This window comes from Dreissena polymorpha, chromosome 7 (genome assembly GCF_020536995.1).
Source record: "Dreissena polymorpha isolate Duluth1 chromosome 7, UMN_Dpol_1.0, whole genome shotgun sequence".
Taxonomy (NCBI): Eukaryota; Metazoa; Mollusca; class Bivalvia; order Myida; family Dreissenidae; genus Dreissena; species Dreissena polymorpha.
Genome location: NC_068361.1, coordinates 66,945,400 through 66,960,936, shown reverse-complemented (window position 1 = coordinate 66,960,936; position 15,537 = coordinate 66,945,400). Strand labels below are relative to the sequence as shown.

Here is a 15,537-nt window from a genome sequence, read left to right as displayed (position 1 = left end):
ACAATAGCTCACCCCGAGCTATCGCTCAGGTGAGCTAAAAATACAAACTTAACAAACAGGGCTTTAAACTAGTGACCCTAATTTCAATAGGGGTTATCCACTGTCCAATGCCAATGCGCATGTGAAGTATCAAGCCAATCGGTCAATTCCTTGATGAGTTATTGATTGGAAACAATTTTCACACTTATTGTGACAGTGACAATGACCTTTGACCTAGTGACCCCAATTTTGATAGGGGTCATCTAATGTCTAAGGCCAATGCATATGGGAAGTATCAAGCCAATCGGTCAATTCTTTGAAGACTTATTGATCAGAAACGCTTTTCCCACTTATTGTGCCAGTAACCATGACCTTTAACCTAGTGGCCCAGATTTCAAAAGGGGTCATCTAATGTCAAAGGCCAATGCAAATGAGAAATATCAACCCAATCTGTGTATCAGTTGACGAGTTATTTATCGGAAACGATTTCACACTTAGTGTGTAACAGTGACCTTGAACTTTGACCTTGTTACTCCAATTTCAATAGAGGTCATCTACTGATCAATTCCAATGCACATGTGAAGTATCAAGCCAATGTGTGAATCAGTTGACAAGTTATTGATGGGAAACAATTTTACACTTTATGTGTAACAGTGACCATGACCTTTGACCTAATGACCCCAATTTCAATAGGGGTAATCTACTGTCCAAGGCCAATTCACATTGGAAGTATCAAGCCAATCGATGAATCAGTTGACGAGTTATTGAACAGGAAGTATTGTACTCTTACTGTGTAACAGTGACCTTGACCTAGTGACCCAAATTTTGATAGGGGTCATCTACAATTGGTCAATTGGTTGACAAGTTATTGATCGGAAATGATTTACACACTTAGTGTGTAACAGTGACCTTGACGTTTGACCTAGTGACCCCAATTTCAATAGAGTTCATCAACTGTCCAAGGCCTATGTACATGTCAAGTATCAAGAAAATAGATCTATCCCAGAAAAGCACGAGTTTAGAAAAACCCACTAATCACCCCGGTACAAACAATGCTGGTCCATTAAATCAACCAATGATAGCTTACTTTAAATTATAACGGTTGATACGGTTTGTGATTTTGAAAGGATTATAAATAGGTAATGTTTATTTGTACCAGCAGATTAGTGGTTTTTTCCAAAAAGTTGCTTTTTCTGGGATACATTTATTGCTCAATTCGTTAATGAGTTATTGATTCGAAACGATTTTCACACTTATTGTGATAGTGACATTGACCTAGTGATCCTGATTTCAATAGGGGTCATCTACTGCCCAAGGCCAATGCACATGTGAAGTATCAAGTCAATGGTCAATTCGTTACAGAATTATTGATCGGAAACGATTTTTCACACTTAATGTGATAGTGACCTTGACCTTTGACCTAGTGACCCAAATTTTAATAGGGGTCATCAACTGTCCAAGGCCAATGCACATGTAAAGTGACAAACCAATGGGTCAATTTCTTGATTAGTTATTGATCGGAAACGAAATTCACACTTAGTGTTATAGTGACCTTGTCCTTTGATTTAGTGACCCCAATTTCAATAGGGGTCATCTTCTGTCCCAGGTCAATGCAAATGTGAAGTAGCAAGCCATTTGGTCAAATCGTTGACGAGATATTGATCGGAAACCAACTTGTCTACGGACATTCAGACTGGTCTACAGTAATTGCATTTTCACTCTTAGTGTGATGGTGACCTTGACCTTTGACCTACTAACCCCAATTTCAATAGGGGCCATCTACTGCCCAAGGAAAATGCACATGTGAAGTATCAAGCCAATCTGTTAATTTTTTTAAGAGTTATTGATTGGAAACGACTGGTCTACGGACATTCAGACTGGTCTACAGACAGACAGCCAGCAAAACAATATACCCCTTCTTCTTCAAAGAGGGGCATACAAAAGGGCAGTAACTCTAAAATTATGGAGCAAGAGTTATGCTTCTTGCTAACTTCACAACCCATTGAGATCATAAATATAAAAATCCTGTATCAAAATAAAGTTAAATTTACTGTAAAGGAGTAATAGTATGGCATCTTAAACAAGAAGGCCTGAAAGGCCCAAAGTCGCTCACCTGAGATAACAAGATATTATTGGGACGAATCTTCTAACCAAGTTTCATGAAGATCGGAAAATAAATGTGGCCTCTAGAGTGTTAACAAGGTTTTACTATAGCCATATCAGGAAAAATGCCCCGCCCCCTGGCGGCCATGTTTTTCATCCAAAGGGCATCATTTTTGAACTTGTCCAAGATATTATTAAGATGAATTTTCTGACCAAGTTTCATGAAGATTGGACAATAAATGTGGCCTCTATGGTGTTAAAAGAATATACTATACATATATAAGGAAAAATGCCCCACCCATTGGCAGCCATGTCTTTCAAGCAAAGATTACCATTTTTGAACTCATCCAAGATATCATTGGGACAAATCTTCTGAGCAAGTTTCATGAAGATCGGAAAATAAATGTGGCCTCTAGAGTGATAACAAGGTTTTACTATAGCCATTTAAGAAAAAATGCCCCGCCCCCTGGCCGCCATGTTTTTCAACCAACCAGCATTATTTTCGCACTTGTCCAAGATATTATTGGGGTGAATCTTCTGACCAAGTTTAATGAAGATCAGACAATAAATGTGGCCTCTAGAGTGTTAACAAGATTTTACTTTAGCCATATATAACCATATAAGGAAAAATTCCCCGCCCTTTGGCAGCCATGTTTTTCAAGCAAACGTTACCATTTTCGAACTTATCCAAGATATCATTGAGACCAATCTTCAGACCAAATTTCATGAAGATTGGACAATAAATGTGGCCTTTAGAGAGTTAACAAGGCAAATGTTTGCCGCACAACGGACAACGCACGACGGACCACGGACAAAAGGAGATCACAAAAACTCACCATGAGCACGTTGTGCTCAGGTGAGCTAAAAACAAGAGCACTGCATAGCGGGTGCCAACGGCTGTGGGTGCAGTTTTGAAAAAATTAAAGCTTGTCAGAAGAAAAGGAAGAAAGGTTAGTGGCGAGATGAACTCATCTGAGTGACTATGCATCTTTATATAGAATACTTTTGTTTTAGGGATTATATTTTATAAATATATTTATAATTATAATTATATGTAAAAGTTTTATATCAGAGGTCACAGTGACCTTGACCTTTGACCTAGTGACCCAAAAATTGGTGTGGCCTGTAGAACTGATCAAGGTGCAGCTGCATATAAAGTTTCAAAATTGCAGTTTGACGCACTTTGATTTTAAAGCCAATATTCAAAACCTTAACAAAACGTTAAGGTTTTAGCATGACGCGGACGTCGTCAAGCTGGCTATGACAATACCTTGGGTTTTCTCCAAAAGCAGCGACTGGGGGCTCACACCGGGTGACTGGAAGCTAACACTGGACGACTGCTGGGGGCTCACAGTGAGTGACTGGAAGCTTACACTGGTTGACTGGTGGCCAACACTGGGCGACTGGGGGCCAACACTGGGTGACTGGAAGCCAACACTGGGTGACTGGAAGCCAACACTGGGTGACTGGAAGTCAACACTGGGTGACTGGAAGCCAACACTGGGTGACTGGGTGCTCACACTGGGTGACTGGAAGCTAACACTGGGCGACTGGGAGCTCACTCTGGGCGACTGGGGGCCAACACTGGGTGGCTGGAAGCCAACACTGGGTGACTGGAAGCCAACACTTGGTGACTGGAAGCTAACACTTGGTGACTGGAAGCCAACACTGGGTGACTGGAAGCTAACACTGGGTGACTGGAAGCTACTGGGTAACTGGGGGCCAACACTGGGTGACTGGAAGCTACCATTGTGCGACTTTGGGCTCACACTGGGTGGCTGGAAGCTACCACTGTGCGACTGGGGGCTCACAATGGGTGACTGGCGGCTAACACTGGGTGACTGGAAGCTACCACTGTGCGACTTGGGGCTCACAATGGGTGACTGGGGGCTCACACTGGGTGACTGGAAGCTACCACTGTGCGACTGGGGGCTCACAATGGGCGACTGGGGGCTCACAGTGGGTGACTGGCGGCTAACACTGGGCGACTGGGGGCTCACACTAGGCGGCAACTTGGCAGTCAAAGCACTGATGGACTTCAAATAGTTTTTATGGGTCATCATGTGTCTCTGACACGAGTTTATCTGGTTGAAGATCTTCCCGCAAACATCGCACTTGAATGGTTTCTCCCCTGTATGGATTCTCTTGTGGCGCTTAACCTGCCAGGGGAAACGAAACTGTCGACCACATACCGTACACAGGAACTGGGACTTTGCACATAGGAGCCCTGTTTGGCTCAACTTTCCTGGACCTGTAAATAGGAACATAAGCAGTTTGCAATATTTGTGCTGTATTTCTGAAGTCTTTAATAAACTTTAATCTTTATTAGAGAAATCACTATTATTTTGTATTACATGTACTTATATCATTCTGTGAACTGTTTTTGTATGTTATTTGTTAAATTACATATTTTCATTTTGTAACATATATCTGATTCAAGCTGGAAGTGTGTCGAACTGTCCACCTCAAAAGTGAGTCATCATTTGAGAATCAACATTGCGTTTTTGATTGAAATTCTGCACTATTTCTGTTGTCTTTGATAAAATATATCTTTATTAAAAACATCACTACCATTGTTATTAATACATGCACTTTGATCAATGTGTGAATTCTTTATCAATAATCAAAGACATGTACATGTAGCAATGATCTATGTAGAATACTTTAATAAATAATAAACTCTCAATTGATATTCAAGCTAATTTACACAAATAGTTTTGTTATGTAATATTGCATTAAGTTCAAATGTCGTTAAACATCCTCTTTGTATTACTTCACTTGATCAAATTTTCAATGCTTAATTTAGTACACACCATATGTATTTAATAACAAGACCACCACATAGTGGGGGATGCTCGACTGTTGGTGCAGTTTTGAATAGAGGAAAGCTTGTCAGAAGATCTGTAGATAGAATACTTTCATTTTAAAGACTATATTTTATCATTAAACTTATAATTATATATTACAGTTTTATATTAGAGGTCACATTGACCTTGACCTTTGACCTAGTGACCCAAAAGTTGGTGTGGCGTGTAGAACTGATCAAGGTGCATCTACATATGAAATTTCAAAGTTGTAGGTGGAAGCACTTTGATTTTAGAGCCTATATTAAAGTTTTATATTATAGGTAACAGTGACCTTGACCTTTGACGTTGTGACTCAAAAATGGGTGTGGCATGTAGAACTCATCAAGGTGCATCTGCATATGAGGTTTCAAAGTTGTAGATGGAAGCACTTCTATTTTATAGCCTTTGGTAAAGTTTTCTATTAGAGGTCACAGTGACCTTGACCTTTGACCTAGTGACCCAAAATTGGGTGTGGCGTGTAGAACTCATCAAGGTGCAGCTATGTATGACGTTTCAAAGTTGTAGGTGGAAGCACTTTGATTTTAGAGCCAATGTTCAAAAGGTAAACAAAATGTTATGGTTCTAGCACAACGCAGACGACGCGACACGACGAGCTGGCTATGATTTGATTTTAGAGCCAATGTTACGGTTTTGACGTGTACGGCGGAGGGCAGATTTCGGACGACGAGCTGGCTATGACAATACCTCGGGTTTTCTCCGAAAACAGCCAAACTAATAAAGTCATACATTTATAAATTCTACTTCCACACAGTGCATACAGTAATTTTTTCCGTTCAAATTACCCATTGGCATGGCACAAAAAGAATATATTTTCTCCATTGGGACCTTAGATTTCCTAATTTAAGATTTAATTTTTTTTTAATAAGTCTAGACATTTTATTTATCTTAAATCCAGCTCTTTAAGTTTACCCTAAGTTAATATAATATTAAAATCACTTTTATCATCAATTTGTAAGTATTTGTTAGCAAAAAATAAACAACACTAATTTGCCAATTGAGTCAAAACGAGGCGATATTTCGCAATGCAATGAGACCTGGCCAAATTCCCAAAATGGTGAAAAAAAAACGCTGTCATATTTATAATGGTCACCCATTACTTAAATCAAAGACATGAAGCGGTATTGTTTTCTATTAGGGTGAGAGGGGAATAGGGAGCTGAAGATGCAGACTCTCAGATAGAGAAATCCGCATACAGTTTACCTTTTGTTTGTTTCTTTCTTTCCATATCTGGGGTCAAATCTTCTTTGCTGTCAGAGACTGACTTGTCCACGTTCATGTTGCAACTCCGAGCAGCAACTATCTCTGCAGCCTTGGCCTGATAGGCGTGACCCTTCATGAAATCCGGTTTGATAGCCGGAAGACCTGTTTGAAGAAATATAACTTAGTACCATGGCACAATAGGTGGGATCTTTCATGAAATCTGTTATTTTAGCCGGAAAACGTTTTAGAATAAACATGTCTGAGAAAATTTGCCCAAATAGTTAAGCGGGTTCATCATCATTACATGAGGTCCATAGAATGAAATTATAGTTCTGTGTGATATTCAGTACCCATAGAACACATGATCCCATAGTTGGGTGTGATATATCATACCCATATCACACATGATCTCGTAGTTCCATGTGATATACCATACCCATATAACACATGATCCCATAGTTTTGTATGATATTCAGTATCCAAATAACACATGATCCCATAGTTTGGTGTGATATACCATACCCATATAACACATGATCCCACAGTTTGGTGTGATATACCATACCCATATAACACATGATCTCATAGTTCCATGTGATATACCATACCCATATAACACATGATCCCATAGTTGGTTGTGATATACCATACCCATATAACACATGATCTCATAGTTGGGTGTAATATACCATACCCATATCACACATGATCTCGTAGTTCTGTACAATTTTCTTGAGTCTCTTCTGCTCGTGGAACGTCATCTTGTCCAGCTCCTGCTTGGTGAAGAATCGTTCCAATTCCACGTCCTTCTCCAAGGGCTGATCAAAGTTCCCATCGTCTTTACACTGATTATGCAAAAAGTAAATATGCACAGTAAAAGGCTAGTAAAAATAATTTCTATAGTTTTTACTCTACATATATATAGAACATTATTTAACCCACAGATTATTTCATATCTCAAGATATTTTTTTACTTATATCTCAAACCAAACCAAAAAAGCATGATTGCCCTAAACAGGCTACAGCATTTACATGAATACATGGTACACAAATGACAGAATCTGGACCTGGTGATAGACATGTAGTTTAAGGGCAAATATTTCTGCAAAGAATAACGTGAAATACCTAAAAAGAGCACCGCATAACGGGTGCCAACGCTAATTAATAAATGAAAGCTTGTCAGAATTTTTTTTTAGAGGTCACAGTGACCTTGACCTTTTACCTAGTGACCCCAAAATTGGTGTGGCATGTAAAATCATCAAGGTGAATCCACATAAGAAGTTTCAAAGCTGTAGGTGGAAGCACTTTGATTTTACAGCCAATGTAAAGGTTTTAGCAAAGTTGCTGGCGGACGGCTGACGGCAGACGACGAGCTGGATATGACAATATCTGGGGTTTTCTCAGAAAACAGCCAAGCTTAAAAAGATATCTTGCACTTATACATAGTATAAACAACCTCTCTATAGCATAAAGTTTCCTGTTGATATACAGAACACAAGTGAGTAGTTTGCGACTTATAACACATGTGCAGCATGACAGACTATGGACTTCAAGGCCAACCGTAAATGTGATTCCAGTATCACCAAACTAACTTCGTTTGCTACAGTAAAATTACCAATGGCTTGAATCTGTTTGCAGTTGTTGACATTTTCTTTGAATTCACAGATGCAATAGTGTCTGCAAATATACAATACACAGTCTCGTTAAACGACAAAAATAATTTTTTTAATTAAATTAAAATTGTACACAGAACAAGCACACTCCCCGGACTATGTGTTTACTTTGATTATATTTTACTTTTATAACTTGTGTAAAAATCAATACCTCTTACTGAAGCACCCCTGGGCTCAACTACACAGCTGGATGAACCTGGATCACAAACCGTCTGAGTTGAATCAGAGCTCTTGCGTATCCCTGTGTTTCTTTCAATGAATATCTTTTCAAAGTCATCAGAAGAATTTTCCCGAGACTTTACTACTTCATTAGAATTCTCTAATAATTCCTCATTTTTGGAGGGCACGGCATACCAGCCAGCCAACAAAAGTTTGTCATCAGCGTCCTTTGAAACATCGGACGGACTCAGTTGGTGGGTTGAAGATGTTTCTTCGTTTGATGTTTCAGCATTCATATTTGTAGGCACATATGTACTGTTTGCACAAGGCGGACACTGATTTGCAGAAGTTGTAGCCAGCATATTCAGAAATAAAGAACCACTTCCTGAACTTCTGGTAGGTAAATAATTGGCTGTTGTCTTCACCTGTCCAAAGGCAACTTGTCCATGGGAAACACTCTCCATCTGTGGGTTCTGTTGCTGGACTGAAGGTTGGAATAATATTATTTTGTTTATAACACGAGATGATTTGTTCTACAAATGAGAGCACATAAGATAATGGATAATAAGAAACATGGCAAAGCTATAAAACAGGGTCTTAAATCTTTAACATCATAATTTAATTTTAATAAATTATAAACAACAGCGACCTTGACCTTTATACAATTGGCTTGAAAAGTAAAGCAAAGCTGAGTTTACATACAGGGTTAGAAACTGGTAAATTTTAAATATAATGTTGAAAAATAAAAGAAATTGTAAAACCTCACACTATTCTGCAAGTGAAAATTTACGAAACATAAATGGCAGAATGTGCACAGGCTTTTTTATTCGAATTTTATTGCAAACACATTGAATGCAAATTCAATTGAAATTAGTAATAATACATCGTAACTGAATTTCCTTATGATTTGATATAACAAATAATTGAAGTAAAAATAAAATAAAAAAGGTATGTAAATTCAATGATATGTTGGTTGGTAAATGCATGCTAAACAATGTCAGCAAATTGGCTGCTGTCTATTTAAGATGCATACCAATACCTTGACCTTTACATAACCTTTTTGTTGCATTATCTACAGTTTTCAGTAGAAGCTGAATACAATATTAAACAAGAGATGTGTTTGTCAGAAACACAATGCCCCCTTCTGCGCTGCTTTGAAGCCAAATATTTGACCTTTGACCTTGATAATGACCTTGACCTTTCACCACTCAAAATGTGCAGCTCAATGAGATACACATGCATGCCAAATATCAAGTTGCTATCTTCAATATTGCAAAATTTATCGCAAATCTTTAACTAAGGTTAAAGTTTTGGGACACACACAATGAATGAAAGAATGACAGGCAGACAGGCCAAAATCAATATGCCCCGATCTTTCGATCCGGGGGCATAAAAAGAAAGAATATTTTAAACAAGAGATGTGTTTGTCAGAAACACAATGCCCCCTATTGCGCCGCTTTGAAATAAAATTTCAATATATCATTTGGCAGGTTTAGAAATTATCTCCCTTTTAAAGCTTATTACTTCCCTTGGATTGCTATTTTTTACTTTTGACCTTGAAGGATGACCTTGACCTTTCACCACTCAAAATGTGCAGCTTCATGAGATACACATGCATGCCAAATATCAAGTTGCTATCTTCAATATTACAAAAGTTATGGCGAATGTTAAAGTTTTCGGACAGACGCACATACTGACGGACTGACAGACGGACAGTTCAACTTCTATATGCCACCCTTCTGGGGGCATAAAAACATTAAGTCATTTTGCCACTTTGTAAAAAAAATCCAATAGCCTCTTGAACCTGACTGGTAATCCACAAACATGTACATAAACAATTTCCATGTAACAACTCCTTAAGTAATAGCGGAAAACTGATTTTCTACTTTTAATACCAGTGACCTTGACTGACCATTCCGAAATGCATTTTTTTGTATTTGAGAGACTGGCCGTTTTTCACAAATTAAGGAAGTTCACAACTCAAATTTACACAATTTAAAGAAGTTAGCGACTCAAATGTTCACAATTATAAACATTTTGCAACTGATTATTTGAAAATTTTGAACATATCACAACACATTTCTTAACAATTTTGTACAGTTCACCACTCTGTTTTTTTTTTAATAAGCGGGCCACGGCCACTTCACAAAGATGGAGAAAAAACCCTACCCACCTACCAGCCAGTTTGTAAACGACCTTAAAAAATAAAATTACCTGATTTCTCTTTTTCGCACTTTAAATCCATAGAGACATAACGTTTGCAGTAATGGTTCATCTTTTCTATTTGTACACCAACATAATTGGTATTGGTTGGTATAGCAAAATATTGGGGTCCAGTTGAAAGTTGGGTTTGGTCCCTCATTACAAATATAGAATAAATGTTGGCAAATTTAGGGTGATCATTTACTGTTTCTTTGTCTGTATTTGTATTTATATACTGTTTTTTTATCCCACATACAGAACTGAGGCCATTTCTTGTAATATTCCTCTGCTCTGTATTTGGATTTACAGATTGTTTTGCTGTCTCAAACACAGGATGGACATTTTGGTGTACATTCAGATGAGGAGTCTGCTTTCTATTGACACATACAGAATTGAAGCCAGCTTGTCTTGTGACATCTTGCTGCCTAATGTCATGTCCTGTCTGCTCTGCTTTCACATCTGCTGAGGTGCAGACATCTTGATCCATCTCTAAACATCCTGTTTTTTCTGATTGTTCATGAACTAAATGGTAGCCATCTTTATTGTTTTCATCATGATGTTTCTCTTCCTGTAGACCATTTGTTGATTTGGCGCATGCAGAATACAAACCAGCAGCTGCATTATACCATTCATCAGTCTCAACTTTGACACAAACTGGCTTTACGTCATCTAGTGTTTGGTCTGAATTTGTGATCTCAGAACCGACCCCAGATGAAGCAGAGTTTACATCAGCATTGGGTGATGATTCAAATTCCTTTATAATCCCAGTCTCGCTTTCTGTGACGCTGCCCATTTCATTGTATTCTGTATCGCATTTTCTTTTTTTATACATTTTGGAGGACGCCAGAAAAGGACTTTTCCCTATACTTGTAATTCTGGAAATGATTAACAGATAAACAAACATGTTAATTCAGTGGCATATACTTGAGACAGATATAAATGCAGTACCATTCTCAAACATCCACAACATTTATAAATTTGCTTACATATTGCAAATGGCTTGAGAATTGAAATCAGTAAGTAAAACATTCTTTAAACAAGGTTAAAGTTTTGGACAACACAATTAATGAATCACTGTGAACTTGACCTTTGACCTAGTGACCTGAAAAACAATATGGGTCATCTGCCAGTCATGATCAATGTTCCTATGAAGTTTCATGATCCTAGGCATAAGCATTCTCGAGTTATCATCCGGAAACCATTTTAATGTTTCGAGTCACTGTGACCTTGATCTTTGACCAAGTGACCAGAAAATCAGAATGGGTCATTTGCCAGTCATGATCAATGTACGGGGCTTTCCTTTGACCCGAGCTTCCGGATTTTGACGCTTGAAAATTACAGAAGACCCTTGTTTGACTCTTGAGAAAATTACTTCATGCGTCAAATTTGACCCGGGGTAATATACCGACTTGCGTCAACGAGATCAACAGTTGTTTAGACTAAGCGATAATTGGCTTGGGGCGGAGTATCTCTTTTAGTAGACGCTAACCGTTATCGCCCGTTTCCAATCATTGAAGCACAAGTCCGCCTAGTAGGCGGAGTTTGGCTCATTGAGAAATCTAGTAATGATGACGCGTAATAAACGTTCCATTATTTATCACAGCGTTTGTTATCAGCTGTTTGCGGAAAAGACATGTATTAAACCCACCAAAACAGAATGGACTCACCTGCGTCAGTTTTAATAATATCCAATATAAAATAATAACATCTATATCCACAATACACTGTAAAGCATATTTTGAGAAATACTTCCACAATATGCCAGAATCTATTTCCAAAGCTAAATACACCCAACCCTATTTTACTTCATGTTTGCTCCGTTCAATTACGCACGAAATTTATGCTGGCATAAGTACTGTCTACATCGTCACATTACACGCTTTGCATCAGAGTTGCTAAAAATAACCATTGAACCGGTATAATTGACCGTGTGGCAAAGTGACAAATTTGGATGCTGCATGTGCTAATTAATTACAACATAGGCGTATTAATTGACATGACGCCTTATCTATGATCGCTCCGCCCACTAGAATTGATCCACCAATCAGCGATCGATTAATCGGGCGCACTCGTTAGCAACGACCTGTCCGCCATTTTCTAGACAAGCTACATGTTTAGGTTCACTTTTATTCCAACGAGTTTTTTTTGTTTTCCTCTTTAAAAAAAACGATTAAAAATGGTTAAACGGTGTCAATGGGGATAATGTAACTCGGACAATCGATATCCTGAAAGATTAGTTGGTGACATGTAATTTATATCGTTTCCAAAGCCGAAAAGAGATCTTGAGAAGTGTAAGAGATTTATAAATACATGTGGTCGTCACCACGAACAACTGAACGTGAACACTGTAAAAGACAATTATAATATATTTTTATCGAATATACTAGCAGATTTAAATAGTTTATGTTATCGATCTGATTATCACATAATATTTCACTTTTTTTAAAATAGTTTTATCAGTTACTAGGTCAGAAGCGAGGATCATCTGCATTACTTAAAGAGAAATAAAACCCAGCATGAAGCCTTATTCATGTTGTGTTTTATTACTCTGATAGTAATGCACTTAATTGACATCATACATGTTATTTGAAGGTGACATGTGATATATTATCTTATTAACGGTATCTACACATTTGCACTCATGTGGTGTCACCAATAAACGCTGTTAATCCACACTATAGGAGCTCGAATGCCTAGATCTCATTTTTAAACGAGTTTCGTTTATTTTGTTCGGATTAAAAAACGGACATGAAATATGGCAAAAACGGTGTAAAAAGGGTTAATGCAACTCTGACATTTGGCATCCAGAAAGATACGTTAGATGAATTAAATTTAAATTTTCCAACGCGGCAATGCGGTCTTGACAAGAGCGAGTGGAAGCTTCAAGAATTACCGAGATCCCCTTTATAGAACATTAATTTATTTCACAAACTTGAAATGTCATATAAGCAATAACTAAGCATTATTAAGTATGTATTATGTCACGTGTGCATGTAAAATAATTGAGAATTTGGTACCCAATTCGTGTAACTTTAAGAAATCCCCGTTAAAAATCGCGTTTCTGTGTGTGTCAGAAACAAGTGAAAACCATTTTGTTATTATTTTAATAAAGACGTATCGATAAATGCTATTGTAAAGAAGTTATTATTACTGATATTAGTTAACCAATAAATGCGGTAACTTCGGGGAAGTCGGTACCTGCGCGAGCGTCTGATATTGGTAGCCTTATTAATTAATAATAGCCTGACCGTATTCCATTTCGTACAACGCATATTTTATATCAAACAATGTCCAAATTTACTGAGTTGTTTTTGCGCTTTAAGTTATAGTGATTGATAAATGTCCCATAAGCAATGTTTAATATGATTAATATCACTTTCATACGCAATAACATGTGGGATTGAGGTACCCACCCGGCGTCAGAAAGCGCGTAAAACTTCACCGAATTCCCAGTTATAAAGCGCTATTTCGTGTCAAATACACGGGTAGGGGGAATGTTTCGGTCATAATTTTGTTAATAACACGGGTAAATACCGGTGAAGTGTTAATTTATTGCAAATACCACCATTAGACGTAATAACGGGTTCGATTTCGGTAAGCGCGCAAGCGTTTGAGAGCGTGTTTAATGTACCGTTATAAATAGCTGATGTTCTCTTTAATCGTATATTTTTTGCATTTGCAGAATAACTAAATGGCATCAACCCCTTTACAAGTGTAATATGGTGTTAAACAAGTCCATAAAATCATCCGGAATATCGCGTAAATCTATATGCAGTCTATAGGCAAAGAAGCCATTTTTGTGTTAGCTTGTCTAGGTTTTCTTCCCGCTGAGCCACGTGATTAAGTGGGCGGAGCGATCACTGATAAGGCGTCATGTCAATTGACATGACGCCTTATCTATGATCGCTCCGCCCACTAGAATTGATCCACCAATCAGCGATCGATTAATCGGGCGCACTCGTAAGCAACGACCTGTCCGCCATTTTCTAGACAAGCTACATGTTTAAGTTCACTTTTATTCCAACGAGTTTTCTTTTGTTTTCCTCTTTAAAAAACGATTAAAAATGGTTAAACGGTGTCAATGGGGATTATGTAACTCGGACAATCGATATCCTGAAAGATTAGTTGGTGACATTGAATTTATATCGTTTCCAAAGCCGAAAAGATATCTTGAGAAGTGTAAGAAATGTATAAATGCATGCGGTTGTCACCACGAACAACTGAACGTCAACACTGTCAAAGACAATTATAACATATTTTTATCGGATATACTAGCAGGTTTAAATAGTTTATGTTAGCGATCTGATTATCACATAATATTTCACGTTTTTAAAAAATAGTTTTATCAGTTACTAGGTCATTAATATACAGAAGAGAGGTTCATCTGCATTACTTAAAGAGAAATAAAACCCATCATGAAGCCTAATTCGTGCTGTGTTTTATTACTCTGATAGTAATGCACTTAATTGACATCATACATGTTATTTGAAGGTGACATGTGATATATTATCTTATTAACGGTATCTACACATTTGCAGTCATGGGGTGTCACAAATAAACGCTTTTAATCCACACTAGGAGCTCGAATGCCTAGATCTCATTTTTTAAACGAGTTTCGTTTATTTTGTTCGGATTAAAAAACGGAAATGAAATATGGCAAAAACGGTGTAAAAAGTGTTAATGCAACTCTGACATTTGGTATCCAGAAAGGTAAGTTAGATGAATTAAATGTATACCATTTCCAACGCGGCAATGCGGTCTTGACAAGAGCGAGTGGAAGCTTCAAGAATAACCTAGATCCCCTTTATAGAACATTAATTTATTTCACAAACTTGAAATGTCATATAAGCAATAACTAAGCATTATTAAGTATGTATTATGTCACGTGTGCATGTAAAATAATTGAGAATTTTGGTACCCAATTCGTGTAACTTTACGAAATCACCGGTAAAAATCGCGTTTCTGTATGTGTCAGAAACAAGCGAAAACCATTTTGTTATTATTTTAATAAAGACGTATCGATAAATGCTATTGTAAAAGAGTTATTATTACTGATATTGGTTAACCAATAAATGCGGTAACTTTGGGGAAGTCGGTACCTGCGCGAGCGTCTGATATTGATAGCCTTATTAAATTATAATAGCCTGACCGTATTCCATTTCGTACAACGCTAATTTATATCAGACAATGTCCAAACTTACTGTGTTGTTTTTGCGCTTTAAATTATAGTGATTGATAAATGTCCCATAAGCAATGTTTATTATGATTAATATCACTTTTATACGCAATAACATGTGGGATTGAGGTACCCACCCGGCGTCAGAAAGCGCGTAAAACTTCACCGAATTCCCAGT

General features: G+C 37.6%; 1 protein-coding gene across 13 annotated transcripts in view; it reads right to left on the bottom strand.

The window, feature by feature from the left end:
• LOC127838901 (zinc finger protein 160-like) overlaps nt 1-15,537 on the bottom strand; it is a 91,507-nt gene that overhangs the window by 22,428 nt on the left and 53,542 nt on the right. For 3 of the 13 annotated variants that reach the window (XM_052366970.1, XM_052366973.1, XM_052366974.1), the window contains 5 exons: nt 7,974-8,465; nt 7,765-7,826; nt 6,844-6,994; nt 6,150-6,311; nt 3,353-4,333 (listed from right to left, as the gene is read on the bottom strand). In XM_052366970.1, the coding sequence (XP_052222930.1) occupies nt 3,353-4,333; nt 6,150-6,311; nt 6,844-6,994; nt 7,765-7,826; nt 7,974-8,465 (1,848 nt within the window). Of the gene's footprint in view, nt 1-3,352; nt 4,334-6,149; nt 6,312-6,542; nt 6,560-6,843; nt 6,995-7,764; nt 7,827-7,973; nt 8,466-10,195; nt 11,059-11,850; nt 11,875-15,537 lie in introns of those variants that run through there. The other 10 variants (XM_052366971.1, XM_052366969.1, XM_052366975.1 and 7 more) reach the window with 8 other exon arrangements.